The sequence below is a fragment of the Talpa occidentalis genome, unplaced genomic scaffold, assembly GCF_014898055.3.
Source record: "Talpa occidentalis isolate TD23 unplaced genomic scaffold, MPIMG_talOcc4v2.1 talOcc4.17, whole genome shotgun sequence".
Classification (NCBI taxonomy): Eukaryota; Metazoa; Chordata; class Mammalia; order Eulipotyphla; family Talpidae; genus Talpa; species Talpa occidentalis.
The window spans coordinates 45,972,004-45,990,327 of NW_023601754.1; the positions used below are offsets into that span (position 1 = coordinate 45,972,004).

General features: G+C 50.3%; 1 protein-coding gene across 1 annotated transcript in view; it reads left to right on the forward strand.

Moving 5' to 3' along the window:
* The window catches only part of GRIN2D (glutamate ionotropic receptor NMDA type subunit 2D), a 35,579-nt gene that overhangs the window by 1,490 nt on the left and 15,765 nt on the right, over positions 1-18,324 (forward strand). The window contains 8 exon segments of the mRNA XM_037516897.2: positions 2,257-2,876; positions 5,990-6,104; positions 6,367-6,578; positions 6,853-7,021; positions 7,566-7,719; positions 10,050-10,175; positions 10,378-10,607; positions 12,080-12,240. Of these exon segments, the coding sequence (XP_037372794.1) occupies positions 2,257-2,876; positions 5,990-6,104; positions 6,367-6,578; positions 6,853-7,021; positions 7,566-7,719; positions 10,050-10,175; positions 10,378-10,607; positions 12,080-12,240 (1,787 nt within the window).

Consider the following 18,324-nt stretch of genomic DNA (forward strand, 5'->3'; position numbering starts at 1 on the left):
GCCGTGTGCATAGCATAGCAAGAAATGTGTTCCCTTGTTGACTGCTGCTGACAAGTGAGGCTGCACTGTTTCATTGCTGGCTGGCACTGTGGCCAGCTCAGTGCCCACCCATTGCCTTCTGGGATATGCAGTGCCCTCTATGTGTCCTGATGGAAGAAAGAATGGTCCTCACAGGTCCAGATCTGTAGCCCCATTAAATAATGAGAATGGGGTCCTCTCAGTACACCTGCTGAAGTGTTCTCACTGTGTTCTGGGAGACTTCATCCCTTCAGGACAACTGCTCTATTCCCTGTGCATATAACCACAGTCACATGCCTAGGGAGAAAGTCCGTTTGCTCTTTTCATTGCATTACTGGAAGATTTATTGAAGGCTGATCCTGTGCCAGGGCTGTGTTAGGTTCTGGGGAATACAATTGTGAAAGGTAAAAAAATAAAATAAAAAGAAGACAATGCCCTTGCTCTTATGGAGCCTGCATTCTGATGGGGAGAAAGGCAAAATGAGTAACAGAAAGCAAAATCTGTCTTGGTGGAAAGGTAATGGCCAAGGATGGGGCTTCCATAAATGACGCTGGTCAGGGGAGGCTTAGGGTGGAAGGGGGGGGAATGAGGTAAAACCGAGCTGGACCTGAGGAATTGGGTGGGGCTGTCAAGAGGAACAGGAGAAAAGTGTCCCCAGGAGAGGTGACAGCTAAAGGCAAAGTCAGAAGCCAGAAGGAACTTGATATATTTGAGGAAGAGCAAAGAGGTGGGGGTGGTGCGAGATGAGGTCAGTTCATGCAAATTTGGCTTTGATTCTGAGATAGAATCATTGGGAAGTTTTCAACCAAGAAGGGAGATGATCCAATTAATATTTTGAAAAGATAACTTTGGCTGCTATGTGGAGAAAATGGATGGGAATATGTGAGAATAAGCAGGGATGGGTTAGGAAGCTATGGTCCTTATCTAGGCAAAAAAGTGGTGACAACAAGGTTATAACAAAAGCAGGAGAGAGGAATGGACAAAGGGATGTGTTTTGAATATAAAGTTGAGAAGACTTGGATATGCCTGGATGTGAGCAGGAGGGAAAGGATGACTTAGAGTTGGGGACTGAGCAACAGGAAAAATAGAGAAAAGCAGCAGGGAGCTGGTTTTAGGGAATGGGCACTGAGAATTCTCTTTGACACGCTAATTTTGAGATACCTCTTGGAAATCTAAGGGGGGTTGTTGAGTAGAAAGGGTGATAGGTTTCTCTGGAGTTCCCCAGCTAGGTTGTGACTGAGGATAGGAGTCAGCAACATATCTGGTTGTGCAACAGGACCTTCTGCAATATTGAAGATGGTCTGTATCTGCTGCCGATGGTGATCCAGTGTGATAGGCATTCAATGACTTGTGGCTGTTGAGCACTTGACTTGTAGTTAGTGCAAATGTGAATAGTCATAGGTGACTAATGGCTGCCATACTGGAGACTGCGGGAGACAATATTATTTAAATCCGTAGCTCTGAATGAAATTACCAGAGAGAAAAGACAGAGAAGAAAAAAGGAATAGCAGGACACACCTACATTTAGAACTGTAATTAAGAAAGTGTGTTCAGCAAAGGAAACAGACAGAAGAGACAGGGAGGTAAAAGCAAAATCAGAGAAAGGAAAGTCCATTCCAGTTGGAAGATTCAGGGTCTTCAGAATGCTCACTAATGCTGGGAAATGTAGTCTTTCTCAGTGGATGCTGTAGTTCCTCTCCCTGGATGGTATGTATATTAACTAAGGTAACTTTAGTTGCTTTGACAGGTAAATCCCATGTTTTAGTACCTTAACACAGTAAGAGGGTGTTCCTCACACATATAAAATTCAGACTGCTGTTCATGATTGGCGTGGCTCTCCTCCATGTGGTGACTCTGAGACTCAGGCTTCTCCCTCTTGCAGCTCTGAAATCCTCTGAGACAGCAGTCTTCTGGGGCTTCTGCATCAGCCTTCAGACAGGGAACAGAGCAATGTGCATGGGGGACAGATTTTTTATGGATGAGTCTCCAACTTATTCACATGGCTGAACCTAATGTTGGTCCAGCTCTGTGGCCCAGCAGAAAAAGAAGATGGGTTTGGTGAAGAGCTAGTTGATCTGGCATGTTGAGAACTGTGACCCGAGTGGGCCATTGGAAGCCAATCTCCTTAACAGTTGGGGTCCCCTCTTGACCAGCTGTTGACTGTTCAAGGTTCCTTATGGATTGCTGGGAGCCTGCTCTCCACATCAGGGATCCTGACATCTTCCTCATCTCCCGCAGGAGAAGGGCTCCACCTTCCTGCAACTGGGCTCCTCCACGGAGCAGCAGCTTCAGGTCATCTTTGAGGTGCTGGAGGAGTATGACTGGACATCCTTTGTAGCTGTGACCACGCGTGCCCCTGGCCACCGGGCCTTCCTGTCCTACATTGAGGTGCTGACTGATGGCAGCCTGGTGGGCTGGGAGCATCGTGGGGCACTGACGCTGGACCCTGGGGCGGGCGAGGCAGTGCTGGGTGCCCAGCTCCGCAGTGTCAGTGCCCAGATCCGCCTGCTCTTCTGTGCCCGTGAGGAGGCTGAGCCCGTGTTCCGGGCTGCCGAGGAGGCTGGCCTCACTGGGCCTGGCTACGTCTGGTTCATGGTGGGGCCCCAACTGGCTGGAGGCGGGGGCTCAGGAGCCCCTGGGGAGCCCCTTCTTCTGCCAGGAGGTGCCCCACTGCCTGCAGGGCTGTTTGCAGTGCGCTCAGCTGGCTGGCGGGACGACCTGGCTCGGCGTGTGGCGGCTGGGGTGGCTGTTGTGGCTAGAGGTGCCCAGGCCCTACTGCGTGACTACGGTTTCCTGCCTGAGCTCGGCCATGACTGTCGTGCCCAGAACCGCACCCACCGAGGGGAGAGTCTACATAGGTGAGTGGGACTGGTATGGGAAGGATGTGGGAAGGCTCTAGAACCTGAATACCTGGGGTATTCCCTGGCTGAATGGATCAAATGTATTACATTCCCCTCTCAGATTCTCATTTTCCTTTTCTGTAAAATGGGTATAACTGGGTTTCCTGTTGGGGGTTAAATCAGATAATTTGGAAGAAGGACCTAACAGACAGTAATTGTACTCCCGTATTTCATGATACTAAGATGCACATTTTGTCACAGTTTAATGATTTTAAATCAAGACGTCTTACAGTTGGTTAGAGTATGATCTGAGTTCCAGTAACAAGAATATCCAATATTTCAATTGGCCCAAACAAGGTAGAAGTTTGTTCCTTTCTCACTTAACAATCCAGAGATGAACAGTCCAGATTATTGGGGACTCCACTGCTCCATGTGATCATTCAGGGACCCAGGATCCTCCCAACTTGTTGCTCTGCCATCTCCTTTCTGCACTGTCAATGCTGAATGGTGCACATGTCTACAGTGTAGCTCCTGAAAAGAGGAAAAGAGAGCGAGCAATTTCCTTTTGGGCAAGCAAGGTGGAAGTGATAAGTCTTACATCCCATTGGTGAGACATAGACACGGGCTTATTGGTAGTTTACAGTTTCTTCCTATTGGATTGGTTGGACATCGAGTCTGATTGGCTAGTGCCTGCTGTTAGATTTTGAATGCCCCTGTTCGCATTGTATCTGCAAGGAGGGTTGGGATGTTGACTCTAGCTGGGCCAGTGTGTGCCCAGCTCACATGCTGTTATTTTACAAGAGGGGAACAGGGTTTGGTGGAAAACAGCATTTCAAACACAGGAAGTTTTGGGAGTAAGAAATTGATGAGTTTGGTGACAGAATGGTGGAAGGGGAGGTCTTAAATTTTGAAAGGAGGATGAGTTGAACTTGGGAAGAGGTGACAGGTGCAGAAGAATATCTAAGGGAGGAGAACCGAGAACAGATGGGTTGGGAATCGGGATCTAACGGCAAGACAGTGAGGAAACATTCCCTTGTTCATAAATACTTACTGAGTGCCCACAGGAATTATGGATCATGCTGGGCACAGGGCACAAAAAGATGAATAAGACTAGGACTTCTCCTCAAAGAATGAAGGGTGCTATAGGGATGGTGACAGGGATGGGGATAATGACAACACAGCATGCTCCTTGTAATAATGGAGGTGGCATGGCATTGTGGGAACACCAGGAGGAATGCTGTCTAAGCCAGGCTGTAAGAAGCAGAGTCCATTCAGGTTTTCTCAGGGAAAGGCAGGTTTATTGGAAAGATAAATATGCACAGAAACCTAGACATCAGGACTTGAGGCCAAATCTGGGGACCAGCTACTCTTTCATCTCTTACTCTGTCTGCTTCTCAGGGGCAGGGGTGGGGGGTTTCTCTCTCTCTCTTCACTCCCAGAAGTTGTTCAGTTTTTCTCTTATCACCACTTCCCCAGAATTTCTGCTCTTTCCTAGTACTCATAATTTCAGCCCATTTCTGTCCACCATACATCCCCCGCAACCTCACAGCCAACATCTGGCCAAGAGAGGAATTTCATTGGCCCCAGTCAACCTTCCAAACTAAGCTGTGTGTGTCATGAGTCAGACTCTGGAGTCGGGGAGACCAAAAGGGTGAATTGTTCATTCGTTCATTTGTTGAAAGGCCCTTTATTGAAAGTTTACTAAGTGCCAAGCCAGCTTTAGGCACAAGAATATATAGCAGTGAATGATGTCACGGTTTTCACAAAGTTTACAATCTTATAGAGGAGACCAGCAGTGAACAAACAAGAAAGCAGAAAATATCAGCAGGTGATCATTTCTGAGATGAAAATAAAACAGGTGGACTATGAAAAGAAATGCCTAGCATACTAGTCTAGGTAGGGTCAGCAAATGGGCAAAGAGATTGAGATGATTGCTTGGAAGATCCATATGAAGAGAAAGGAGAGGTGCAAAGGTCCTGGGGCTGAAATCACATGCTTGGGAGCCTAAATTAAAGTCAGTTTGGCTAGTGCATAATGGGCAAGATGGGGGGCAGTGAAACTAGGGATGGAGAAACACAGGGAGTCCATTTCACATAAGGCAGGTAGGTCAGATGAAGGGTTTGGATTTTATTCTAAGAACAGTTGGGACTTCATGAGAAATAGAGATTATTTCAGGCCATGGAAAAGGATGGTGCAAAGGAGCCACAATAGCTCAGAGCAGATGAAGACAGATGAATTACGGTCAGGGGGGACAATGAGGCTGGAGGCATAGACTGGCTTAGGCCACAGGGCCCATGCACACTAGCTCGAGACTTTGTTTCAGGGCACTGGGGGACTATGGACTATGGGTGACCTATGAATGGGGGAGAGGGGAAACTCCATTTGGGGTGTTGAAAGACCCCTCTCTGGGTAGAGTGGGGAAAAGACTGAAGGAGACAGACTGGAGGCTGAAAGCCAGGCAGGAGGCTGGGGTGGGGGTCCAGGAGGACTGTGAGGACAGAGAACAGCAGAGATCCCAGGAGCAGGAGAATGGGATTGGGGGACTGATGATTTAGGCAGGGAAGGTGAGGGTCCAGCCCAGGAACTGGGACAATATGAGAAGCATTTAGAACACAGGACATCCTTGTATAGTGAAGGTGGCTGGGAGTCCACAGATCTTGTTGGGGCTTCTTCCCAGAGAAAGGGATGCTTGAGCTGAGTCTTGATGACATAAAAATTGGTCCCGACGAGGTCAGAATGAGAAGGTAGCGAGAACGCATGTGAGAGCCTAGATAGGACACTGCTTGAGATGTTTGGGAGACACTTTGCATGCCATATTGGGGCACAAAATGCGTTGGATATAAAGAGTTTGAAGGTAGGAATTGATCAGAAATGGGGTTGCAGAGGCAGGCAGGGTCAGAACACGCAGGGTCTCTTGGGCCTCAAACCCAAGCTGAAGGTCTAGGACCCTGTCAGTTTGACAGCTGAGGGGAGAGGGCAGAGCAGAGAAGACATATATTTGGGTTTTCAAAACCTTGGAGTGTAATTCCAGCTGGAGGTTGGTGCTGGCCTGTAAAAAGAGGACTTTCTCTCCCTTCAGCGCCCAGATTCAGTTCAAGTCCCCATATGCCCCCTCCCTGGCTCCCCCGCAGGTACTTCATGAATATTACCTGGGATAACCGGGATTACTCCTTCAATGAGGACGGCTTCCTCGTGAACCCCTCCCTCGTGGTCATCTCCCTCACCAGAGATAGGACTTGGGAGGTGGTGAGTCCCAGTCCCAATTCCAGGCATTGGAGAGGGCCGGGAGTTCTGGGTCCCGCAGAGGAGGGGGCTGAAGTCGGGGGCTTTGGACTCTGACAAAGAAAGACTGGAAACCCAGACACCTGGGTCTGAAGGGGGCAGGGCCTTCTGGGTCCTAGGGGGAGGAGGGATATAGGACCCTGGCTCCTGGGTCAGAATTGGGTCCAGATGAAAGGCAGGCTGGAATGTTCCCCCAGAAAGCCTGAATGTCCTTCTCTTGGCCAAGGTGGGCAGTTGGGAGCAGCAGACTCTCCGCCTCAAATACCCGCTGTGGTCCCGCTATGGACGCTTCCTGCAACCAGTGGACGACACGCAGCACCTTATGGTGGCCACTCTGGAGGAAAGGCCCTTTGTAATCGTGGAGCCTGCTGACCCCATCAGTGGCACTTGCATCCGAGACTCCGTCCCCTGCCGGAGCCAGCTCAACCGCACCCACAGGTGACAGCCGGGGATCCAGGAGCTCCGGCTTCAGAACCCTTCTCCCCAGAAATTAGTGTTGGCTCCGGCCCCCTCCTCCCTTGGGACCCAGGGCACACAGAGCCCTCCAGCTTGGTCACTTTGGACACATCACCTAACTACTTTGAGCCTCAGTTTCCCCCAGAAAGCGCGATCTTGGTTTTAGCTGCTGCCAGTCTCTCCCCCTCTACCCTAACCTTATGGGAGAGCCTAAGGCGGGGTCCCCGAGGTCCCCAAGCCTGCTCACTCCCCGCAGCCCTCCGCCGGACGCCCCCCGCCCAGAAAAGCGGTGCTGCAAGGGCTTCTGCATCGACATTCTGAAGCGGCTGGCGCACACCATCGGCTTCAGCTATGACCTCTACCTGGTCACCAACGGCAAGCACGGGAAGAAGATTGACGGCGTCTGGAACGGCATGATAGGGGAGGTGAGGCTGGCAGGGATCTGGGTGGGAGGCGCGGGGGCAGGACAGGTGAGGAACCCGGCGGGACCGGGAAGCTTCTGGATCAGAAGGGGCGGGGCCAAGAGGTGGAACCTGTGTCCTGAGAGGACGGGTCCCCAGGGCGACTGGAGGCTGGAGGGGCGTAATCAAAGGCTGGAAATGCTCGTTTGTGAAGGGACGAAGCTGCAAGGAGCGTCCGCCTTGGGGAGGGGCGGGGTCAGGAGGCAAGACATGGGGCGGGGGCGGGGCTAAGGGCTGAGCTCCTAGCAGAGAGGGGCGGGGCCTAGAGGAAGCGGCCCAAAGCCACCATGCACCAGCAGGACCCGACCCCGGACCACCTCTTCCCTCTACTGTTCCTTCTGCTCTCATCTCCACCACTCCTGCTTTACTCCGCACCTCCTCATCCACCCCGCCATTCTCCTAGCCCTTTCTTTCACCCTCTCAGTGGTCTCCTGGAGCCTGTCTTGCACGCCTGCCTCTTTCCCCAAGTCAACCTTGTTCCCTCACCCCTTCCACATCCTCATCCCAGGTGTTCTACCAGCGTGCGGACATGGCCATCGGCTCTCTCACCATCAACGAGGAGCGGTCCGAGATCGTAGACTTCTCTGTGCCCTTCGTGGAGACCGGCATCAGCGTCATGGTGGCACGCAGCAATGGCACCGTGTCCCCTTCTGCCTTCCTTGGTGAGCCTGGGACAGCTGTCGCCACCCACGTGGATCCTGGGGTTAGAAAACCTAGATTCGGTTCCTGGCATTGCCCGTGCCAGCTAGGTGACTCCAATGAAGTGACCTCACTTCTGAATCTCGGTTTCCCAAACTGTAAATTAGGAGAATTGCCCAATCAGAAGTGATTCTACCAGAAAACCAGGGAAGCTTGAATTTCAGGATACTTCTCTTACATAGCTCCTTCAAGGCCATGGTTTTGTATTCACAATTTTGTATTTCTTTGAGACCCCCCCACAAAACCCAAGCCTACATATATATATACATATATATATATATATATATATATATATTTGAGGAAAAGACATAGTTCTGGCACAGGGTAAGGGTTCAATTCACACATCACTGTATATTGAACACCTACTCTGTGCCAGACTCTGGACTGCACATAAATCCTTGTCCTCTAAGAGCTTGCCACCTGATGGGAGAGACAAAATATAAAGTCTTATAGGGATTTGAGACAAAATCACTTCAGCTGGTGATCAGTACTACAGTAAAGTCAGCTAGAGTAAAGAGATGGAGAGGATGGGTGGGTGGTCAGGTGCCTCTGTGGTAGTAACTCAATCCTGCATGGATTTGGCTGGAAAAGGAACTGGATGGGCAAAAGACACAACATGGGAATGCAGGTGGAGTTCTTATAGCTATGTGGATACCTATATGGCTGGAGACAGGGAGTGAGGGAGTGGGAGGGATGAGAGATGAGGTTGACAGATTGCTTGGGGCCCTTGTAGGTAGGTTAAGGTTTATTCATTGTGCCATTATGATCATATTTAGGTTTTAAAATATTCCACTGTTTGCTCTGTGAAGGAAGGAGGCCTTTGAGGAGGCCGCTGAGTAGTCTGGGCATAGGGAATGTGAGTGTGGGATTGGGAGAGAGTAGCGAGGGTAAGACAGTAGACAGGCATGGGATGTGATATGGAAGCTGACACCCAGCTGGGTTGGTGGCTTTGAGTTGGGTTGGGTAGAGATCTCATTGCCTGAGCATGGAGGAGACTGAGGAGATGTGTGCAAGGGGCCCAGCACACCAGCTCATGTGAGCTCTCTCGTTCTCTGAAGTCTGAGCAAAGCTCCATGGCAGGGGAGCGATGGGGTAAAGGGACATCCTTCTCTTGTGTTCTGTTTTCTCTCTTGGTCCCCAACAATGTCTCTTGTGGCCTCCTCTTTGCCCCAAGGTCTCTGCCCGGCACCCTGAGAGGCACCACGTGGGTCCTCTGCATCAGCAGGGAAGTGACAAGGTCACGTTTATACTCCACAGAATTGTCCAGTAGAGGTGATAGACATGTCCCCAGATACCACAGTGACAATCCAGGGTGGTGACCCTGCTGTGACTGTGCAGTCCTGGTCACTTGCATTTGGCTCAAAGAGGTCAAGTCACACGGTACCAATCTCAAGGAAATGGTGATTTGGGTTTACTGTCAGTCAACTCCTAGAGGCAGTGTGAGGAGGGACACGTGGACATCAGCTTTTCTGAAGGACAGGTCACGGTGGAGCCTCTGGTAGGGAGGCCTTGAAAACAGAGGCAGAGAGGGTATGGTTCAGAGAGGGAGCTGGGAGTCCTGAGTGGTCAAAGCAGTAGGATTTTAAGAGAGAGCCAGGCTGGAGAGAAGAGTGGAAGCAAGACTTAGGGGCGAGGACTTTGTTCTGAGGAACTGGGGAACCAAAGGAAGGTCTCGTGAGGTAAAGAGGAGAGACGGTGTCATATCTGGGTATAGAAAGAGCCTCCAGGGCCCTGGAGAGGTGGGCTGGAGGGGAATTACTGGGAGATGTGTCATGGTAGAGGATGAGGTCTGAGCCATGTTGGCTGAGAATGGACAAGCTGAGGTAGCAAGAGAGGTGAGGGGCTGGGAGCAAGGGATTGGGAACGCATACATTGAGGAGCGAGAGTGGGGAGGGGCTGAGTATGGCAAATGGTGGGGAGGGAGATTAATCTATGACTCATTGGACTGCGGGGCTCTCAAGATGGGGAGCCTGGCATTTGGTGCTAGGCTCAGTGGGGGTCATGATGAATGGAAAGTGGTGGGGGGGGAGGGGGAGGGCGGGGCTGGCCTCCTGACTGAAGAAATGGAGACTTGGGTCTGGGGCTCAGGAAACATGTAGAAGACAGTTTCAGAGATGACTACGATGGCTGTCTTTGAGAGAGACTCTCTCCCATCTTCCACTAGATGCAGAACTTGGCAAGGGGATAAAGTAAGACAGGTTCCAACCTGCCCTGTGCCTTTCCACCTGTGTTGATTCCCTCCCCCAATCCTTAACTTGGCTGAGCCATAACCACATACCCCCATTACCCCTAGAGCCCTACAGCCCCGCCGTGTGGGTGATGATGTTCGTCATGTGCCTCACGGTGGTTGCTGTCACCGTTTTCATCTTTGAGTACCTCAGTCCTGTCGGCTACAACCGCAACCTGGCCACTGGCAAGCGTGAGTCCCCTTTTCCATTTCCCTTCCTTGGAGTGCCTGGACCTCAGATAGAACTACATTTCCCAGCAAAACTGGGGTTGGGTAGAGCTGTGCCTCCTGAGGGGGCAGAGGCCTTGGGGGCCACTGGAAATTATAGTTCTTTCTACTCCCTCATTGAGCAGAAGGGATTTGGGGTCCATGTCCCACTCCTGGCCCCCTGCAGGCCCTGGCGGCTCAACCTTCACCATTGGGAAATCTATCTGGCTGCTCTGGGCCCTGGTGTTCAATAACTCAGTGCCTGTGGAGAACCCCCGAGGGACCACCAGCAAAATCATGGTGCTGGTGTGGGCCTTCTTCGCCGTCATCTTCCTCGCCAGCTACACAGCCAACCTGGCTGCCTTCATGATCCAGGAGGAGTACGTGGACACCGTGTCTGGGCTCAGTGACAGAAAGGTGCGTGTTTTAGGGGTGGGAGGGCTAAGGAGCTGGGCTAGAAGGTCACAGCTTGCCATGTGGGAGGCCAAAGGGGGATTCCTGAGGTTTCTTCCTAGACAGAGTGCCAGAATGGCTGAATGGAATGTTCTGGAGGAGAAAAGGTATGTTTCACAGTGACTTGTTAAAAATTCTCAGGGGAAGAGAGTGTCCTCAGATGTTCTAGGGACAGTCGTGTCAAATGGGATCTTATAGACCGGTGTTTCCCTCACACTGATGAAGGGCTGGTTTTTGAAATTTCTGACCCAGCGGAGCCAACATGCTTGAAAAATGCAATCGAAATGAATGACCAGGCAAAAATTAAATTTAAAACCATAATATGGGGGCCTCCCTGGGGCGCAGGGGGTTGAGCACCGCACTGTGGGGCGGTCCACAGCCTCTGCAGCACAAGTTCGATCCCCGGCCGGCCAGGGAGCAACCCACATGGTGAGGCGGACCTCTCCTGTCTCGCCCACTGCTCCCCTCAGCAGTATGTTTCGGTCGGTCTGCCTGTTCTGTTCCCTGCTCTGTCTCTGGTGGATCCTCTCACACCCCTGCATCTCTGGCCTGTGCCCCAGCTCTTGCATGCATAAATAAATAAATCTTTAAAAAAATAAAAAAACCAAGATATGCAAAATTCAAAGCTCAATTTCTATGTATTAAGTTCAACAGACATAAAATTACTCTGTTACATTACTCTAAATGCTCACTCCCTTATGGCCGGCACTCCCTTCCTTGTGAGCACAGGACTGGTAGTCAGTGAGGCAGGCATAGAGACTACAGTGGTTCATTGGGTACTGTGGCCTGATAGGAGGAAGCTGATTCACTGGCAGGCAACAAGCATTTTTTGTTAATGGACTGGAATAGAATAGAATAGAAAGTATGTTTGACGACATCTTATATAGTAAGCGTGAATGTGTTTTGCAAAACTTTTGTTATTCTTGTCTGCACTTGACACAGCTAGCACACTCCTATCTGGCTCTATCTGTTGTTAAAATAGTGAACTATTCACGTATGGATTGGAAAAAGCCACTGCCCTCTGCCCCGGCCATGCCAGCCCCCACCCCTGGGGTGGCCCATGATTGATCTAGTGACCGGTTAATGCCTGGCTCATGGCAGAGCTCAGGGATCCCTCTTGAGTTCTGTATCTAGAACTGATTGGACCATGGTCCAGTCAGGCCAGGCTGGGTATGAAATATTTCGAGACGTCTACCTGTGTATCAGTAGACATTCCAGTGTGCATATGTATATACATCTGCAGATGGATGTGTGGATGGGGAGTAGAGAAGTGTTTGCTGCTGTAGGTCACGGTGAGCAAGGATGGGAAACACTTCTGGACTGGGCTGTGTCTGCCATTTGGTGGGTGTCCCCCAGAATGGAGCATCTGGAGGGAGACATTCTCTACTCAGATGCACACAGGGTGGGGACCACAATAACCTCTCAATCTGCTCCAGTTCCAGCGACCCCAGGAGCAGTATCCGCCCCTGAAGTTTGGGACAGTGCCTAACGGGTCCACGGAGAAGAACATCCGCAGCAACTACCCTGACATGCACAGCTACATGGTGCGCTACAACCAGCCGCGAGTAGAGGAGGCGCTCACTCAACTCAAGGCAGGGTCAGAGCAGACTGAGGCCGGGGTTGGGGGCGGGGCCGAGACCTGGGGCTGGTCCGGGGGCGGGGATAGGAGCGGGGGGGGGGGGGAGGGGCGGAGGGGCGGGGCGAAGCGATGGGAACCCTGAAGATGCCCCGGAGATCCAACTGGCCAGGGATCCCGATCATTAATCAGTCTAAGAGGTCTTGAGGGTGGCAGTGACTACCCCCTTCCAGGATTAGAGGTGATGTTTTCAGGGATCCAGTTACGGATTCTAGGGCTAGACTGCTGTGGTTGAAATGCAGTTTCTGCCCCTTTTTGGGCTGTGTGGCTTTTGGGCAAGTTACTCAGCCTCGCCGAGCCTCAATTTCCTTCTTGGTAAAATGGGGATAACAAAAGGACCCACTTCATAACGTTGTTATAAGAATTATTACCGTTATGATTATCAGCTGACAGCTTATCATTGTTATTCTTAATAGTCAACCCATGCAAAACACTTGGAATAGCACCTGGCATATTGTGTCTGCCACTATTATTACTATTACTGTTATTACATCTGAACTCAGTGGAATGAATACTTGGGTTATGTTGCTTTTTGTTTTTTTAACATCAGTTTCCCAAATCATAGAGATAAGATTAAATTCAAGCCTCAAAGTGCAATCCAAGGTGAGAAAAATGCTGAACACAGTAACTGCCTCCCTCTCCCTTTTCCTTAGTCATTCAGCACACATTTATTTTCTTAACCCCTGTTCTATGCCAGGCAGTGAGCAAACAGACCACAAATTTCTACCCTCAGAGAGCTCTGGGTCTAGAAGTGGGAAATAAATGATAAGTGTTCAAGCAGAAAAACCTGCCTCATTATTCAGAGAGTGATGTTGAACTTGAGCACAACTGAGCTGGGATCTAGTCACCAAGGTGTTCATGGTGGGCCTCTTGGAGGAGGTGACCTGAGCAGACCCCTGAAGGAGGTGAGAGAGAGAGCCTGGTGGACTTTCAGAGGCAGTGCCTTGAGGTAGAGGAAACAGGGTATGCAAAGGGCCTGACCCTGGAGTGGTCTTGGCTGATCAGGGGAAGAAGGTCAAGGTGGCTGAAGGTCAGAGAGCCCAGATGAGATGAGGACTAAACCAGGGCTGGGTTTTATTCAAAGGGTATTGAGAAGCCATGGGGAGGGGTACTTTATGGAGAGGGAGGAGTGTGATCTCAGCTCTCTTTTTAAGGAACCCTCTGATTGCCACGTGGAAAATGGATGAAGGGGGGTGTAATCAGATGGAGAGTGGTGTAATGGGGACTGTGAGGCTATTATGTCCCCTAGGTCACCTTCCCCATGGCCCACCCTCTGCTCACCCCTCAAACAGCCATTCTTAGCCGCGTCTTTCTTATCCCTCTGGCTTGATCAGAATAATTGGACTGCAAGGAAAGAACGCAACATGGCTTCTTTTCAAGAAATCAATATAGTTTCAGTAAAATGATAGGTTAGCATGAAGACACAGGGGTGTTGCTAAGAACCAGTTACAGAAGGGAAGGCTGGGCTTTGTGGAAATGTGCAAGTCACTCATTCATTTACAGATTTTTTTAAAGAGCACCAACTCTATTCCTACATTTAATAGCAGTAGTCAGCAAAACTTGGTTGTTGTTTTTTTTTTAACCTCTCACAATAAGAAATCTAGGGGTGAGGGCCTCCCTGGTGGCCTAGGGGTTAAGACAGCGCTTTCACCATGACAGCCTGACTTGGATCCCCGGCCAGGGAGCTGACCCCCATGGCGCAGCAGACCTCTGCTGTCTCCCTGCTGCTCCCTTCAGCAGTGTATTTCAGTCAGTCTGCCTGTTCTGTTCCCCACTCCGTCTCTGGTGAATCCTCTCACCCCCTGCACCTCTGGCCTGTACCCCAGCTCATGTATGCATAAATAAATAAATCTTTAAAAAAACAAAAGAACGCAGGACAAGACCCAAAAGCAGGCACACAGAGAAAATTTTTAAAAAGAGGTTTATTTATAAGGGAAATGAGAAAAGGGAGAACAGAGAAAGAGAGTAAAGCCATCTGAGTTGAGACATTAGGGTACAAGTTGAAATGCAGAAAAAGCAAGAGAGCCTCAGCTCACATATGTTCAGTTACATACCAAGCATGGCTCCCAAACTTTATCCCTAGTTCCCAGCAGACCCCCATTCAGGTAGTCAGATTCATGGCTTGCTGGGAATTGGAATTCTAGGTGCCTGAGATTGCTTCAGCATGGAGATGGGATGGAATCTGTAAAAAATCAGGGGGCAGTGGCCTCCCTCATGGCGCAAGGGGTTGTCTCAGCACTATGAAGATGCCAGCAGCCACTGCAGCATGAGTTCTGTCCCTGGCCAAGGAGCTGACCCACGCAGCGCAGCAGACCTCTCCTGTCTCACCCACTGCTCCCCTCAGCAGTGTATTTCAGTAGATCCGCCTGTTCTGCTCCCCACTCTGTCTCTGGTGAATCCTCTTACACACATACCCCCGCACCTCTGGCCTATACCCATCTCTTGTATGCATAAATAAATAAACCTTTAAAAAATATCAGGGGGTCTTTCCCGGTGGCGTAGTGGTTGAGTGCTGGGTTGCAAAGCTGCCCGCAGCCTCTGCAGCGCTGGTTCAATCCCCGGCCACCGGGCGAGGGTCCCACATGGCACTCAGACCTCTCCTGCCGCCCGCTGCTCCCCTCAGCAGTGTACTTTAGTCCTTCTGCCTGTTCTGCTCCCTGCTCTGGCTCTGGTGAATTCTCTCATCCTCCGGCGCTTCTGACTGTACCCAGTGCTTGTATAAATAAATAAATAGGGCCTCCCCTGGTGGCGCAGCGGTTGAGCGCTGGGCTGCAAAGCTGCACGCAGCCTCAGCAGCGCCGGTTCGATCTCTGGTCACCGGGCGAGGGTCCCACATGGTGCGCAGACCTCTCCTGCCGCCGGCTGCTCCCCTCAGCAGTGTATTTCGTCAGTCTGCCTATTCTGCTCTCCGCTCTGGCTCTGGTGAATTCTCTCACCCTCCCGCGCTTCTGACTGTACCCAGTGCTTGTATAAATAAATAAATAAATAAATCTTTTTTTAAAAATTAATAAATAAATAAATCTTTGGGAAAAAAAAATATCAGGGGGCAGAGTTCATTCAGGACATCATTCTCAGAGTCTGCTCCTTACTGTTCCTCCAACACTTCATGCTTATAATGACTGCCTCATAGTCACAAGATGGCTGCTATCCTCCTCTTGGAGCACAGTTTGGTTCCAGGCAGGAAGGAAGAGGAAGAGTGAAAGAAGGAAGGATTTTCCTCTCAAAAAGTTTTGCCTTTTGTGTGTTTGTTAGGAGGGGTATGCCTGTCTCAGAAACTTATAGCTGTATCTCAGAATGTGTCAGATGGCCCCTCCTAGCTGCCAGAGAAGCTGGGAATGGGTATGTTAGCCCTTGTGTAATTTGTGTTTACTGCCTTGTAGCTTCTCTCTCTCTTTTTAAAGATTTTTATTTATTTATACAAGAACCGGGGTACAGGCCAGATTCGCAGGAGGGTGAGAGGATTCACCAGAGACAGAGTGGGGAACAGAACAGGCATACTGACTAAATACACCGTTGAGGGGAGCAGCGGGCGCAAAAAGGAGAGGTCTGCTGTGCCATGTGGGACCCTCACTGGCCGGTCACAATGGAACGGGCGAAGCAGAGGCTGCGGACAGCCCCACAGTGCTGGGCTCAACCGACTACACCACCAGGGGAGGCCCTATAGCTTCTCTATTGAAACTTTTCCTTCTCCAGCTTTATCTCCTCTTTCTCAATTCCTGGGGTCACATCATCTCTTGGCTCCCATTTCTCTGTGGCTCCTCTCCATGCTTTCCCTGCATGCCTCTTATTTCTGATACTGAGAGCTTCAGCACTTTCTTACATCACTACCTATAATGAAATGTTCTCTCTGTTCCACATCATCCCTGCAAGGTGTTGTCTCTTTCTCCCTTACCTGCCCCCTTGAGGCACTATTAACACCAGGGGATTTGGTAATATACTTTCCTTTTTCAACCGGGACTGTGGGGAGACCCACCACTAATGTTTGCAGGGCCAGCGCCCTAGTACAAATGTAGACTTGCATATCATGGTCTAACCATTTTAACCTTATCCAGCAAGCCACCAAGCCATTCATAAGTGAGATCCTTCTGCCTTGACAACTATATAACTTACCAAACAGAAATTCTGATAAGATCAGGCTCAGAATCTTCAGAGACATGAGAGGAGCTGACTCCTTGTCTTCCCACTCCTGTCTATTCTCTTGCCTTTTCCAGCTTCTCCAAGCCGCCTGCATTCTGTGGCTCATGACCTTGAATCACCCAAATGCTGCATTGTCACATCTCCTCTTCTGTCTCCTCTTATGTTCTTTAAAGATTTATTTATTTATGCATGCAAGAACTGGGGTACAGGCCAGAGATGTGGGGGGGTGTGAGAGGATTCACCAGAGACAGAGTGGGGAACAGAACAGGCAGATTGACTGAAATACACTGCTGAGGGGAGCAGTGGGCGAGTCAGGAGAGGTCTGCTGTGACATGTGGGTCACACCCCTGGCTGGAGATGGAACTCATGCTGCAGTGGCTGCAGAGAGCTTCATAGGTTGCATCTTAACCCCTTGCGCCACCAGGGAGGCCCCTTCTCTCCCCTCTTATGATGCTCTTAGCCCTCCCTGGAGAATCTGGGATCACCTCCACATTTCAAGAACCTCCATTTAATCACCTCTGAAAACTCGCTTTTGCCACATGAGGTCACATCGTCACAGATCTTAGGTAGCAGGGTGTGGATATCTTTGCAGGGGTCATTATTCTGTCAACCACAGGTTCCAAGTATTAGGTTGTGGATATCTTTGTGGGAGCATTATTCTGTCTACCACAGGTTCCCAGAGCATAATCCTAAAGGGAGATGTGAATTCTGACCAGGGTTCAGAAGCAGTCCTGTTTGCTGGAGGTGTAAGGTGGATATTGGGTTTGGAGAATCATGAGCAATAAGTAGAGCTATTAGGACACAGAACAGAATAGGGGAGAAAATGTTTTTGAATTATACATTCATCCATCCATTCTTCTTTCAGCAAGTATTTATTGAATGCCTTTCATGTACTGGGCTCAGTTCCAGATGCCTAAGACGCCCATTTACTTGAAGCTTCCTTTCTAGTATGGGGAGGGGGTAGACAAAAAGCATCCAGATATTGTAAACATACATACCTTCAAGGTCTCGGAAATGAAGCATCTTGAGGGGGGAATTTCTCTTGGACCATCGTCCTCCCCAGTTCTTTTGGTTCTCATATTTCACCTTATCTGCTTCCCTTCTCTCCAGAGAGCAGTTTTCAGTACCTTCCTGTATAATGTTGGGGGGTTCTTATGTCCCTGGAGTACCTAACAGTATCCTAGGGGATGATTAACAGCCCTGGTTTTAGTAGCAGATGGCCCTAGGTTCAGATGGAGACTATACCCCTAAACTTGCTGTGGGGCCAGTCAATTCTTGTCTTAATTGTCACTTCCATAACCTGGGGTGAATAGTTCCACCCCGTTGTAAAGCAACTGAGGGAAACAGACTGTCAGGAGCCCAGATCCCTCTCTTTCTTTTCTGCGTCTTCCATACTGGGGTCAATTGTGCTCATCTCAGACTTTCTGCACGTTATTGGTTCTTGTTTGCAGCCGTGCTCAGGAAATCTGGAAGCTCCTCCTCTCCCCCACAACCTTTTAGCTCCACATTTCAGTCTGAGACCTGACTGGTCTTGGCTCAAGTTCAACCCCCCCCCCAAATGATGCACAAGTGATTGGCCCAGCTGTGGGGTTCTCACTGCCCTGGCCAGTCAGCGGCGGCCATGGTAGGGTCTGGTCACTTGAAGCCCGAGAGTCCCACTTATCTACCACTGGCAGGTACAGAATGATGGGAGCAGACCTGTGACGTGAAAAGCCTGGAGCTTTCTTGAGCCCCCTTTCTCCCCTAGCCTCCTGCCTTTCCTTCAGCTACAAAATTTGGTGGACCCCTCAGCCCTCTTCCCAGGGCTCCCCAGTCTTGGGGACACCCTCCCTTCTCTGTGCCTGGCACTTTCCTGAGCATCTTGAACCAATCTGTCCCTTCCCCAAGTCTCTTTCCCTCTCTTTAAAG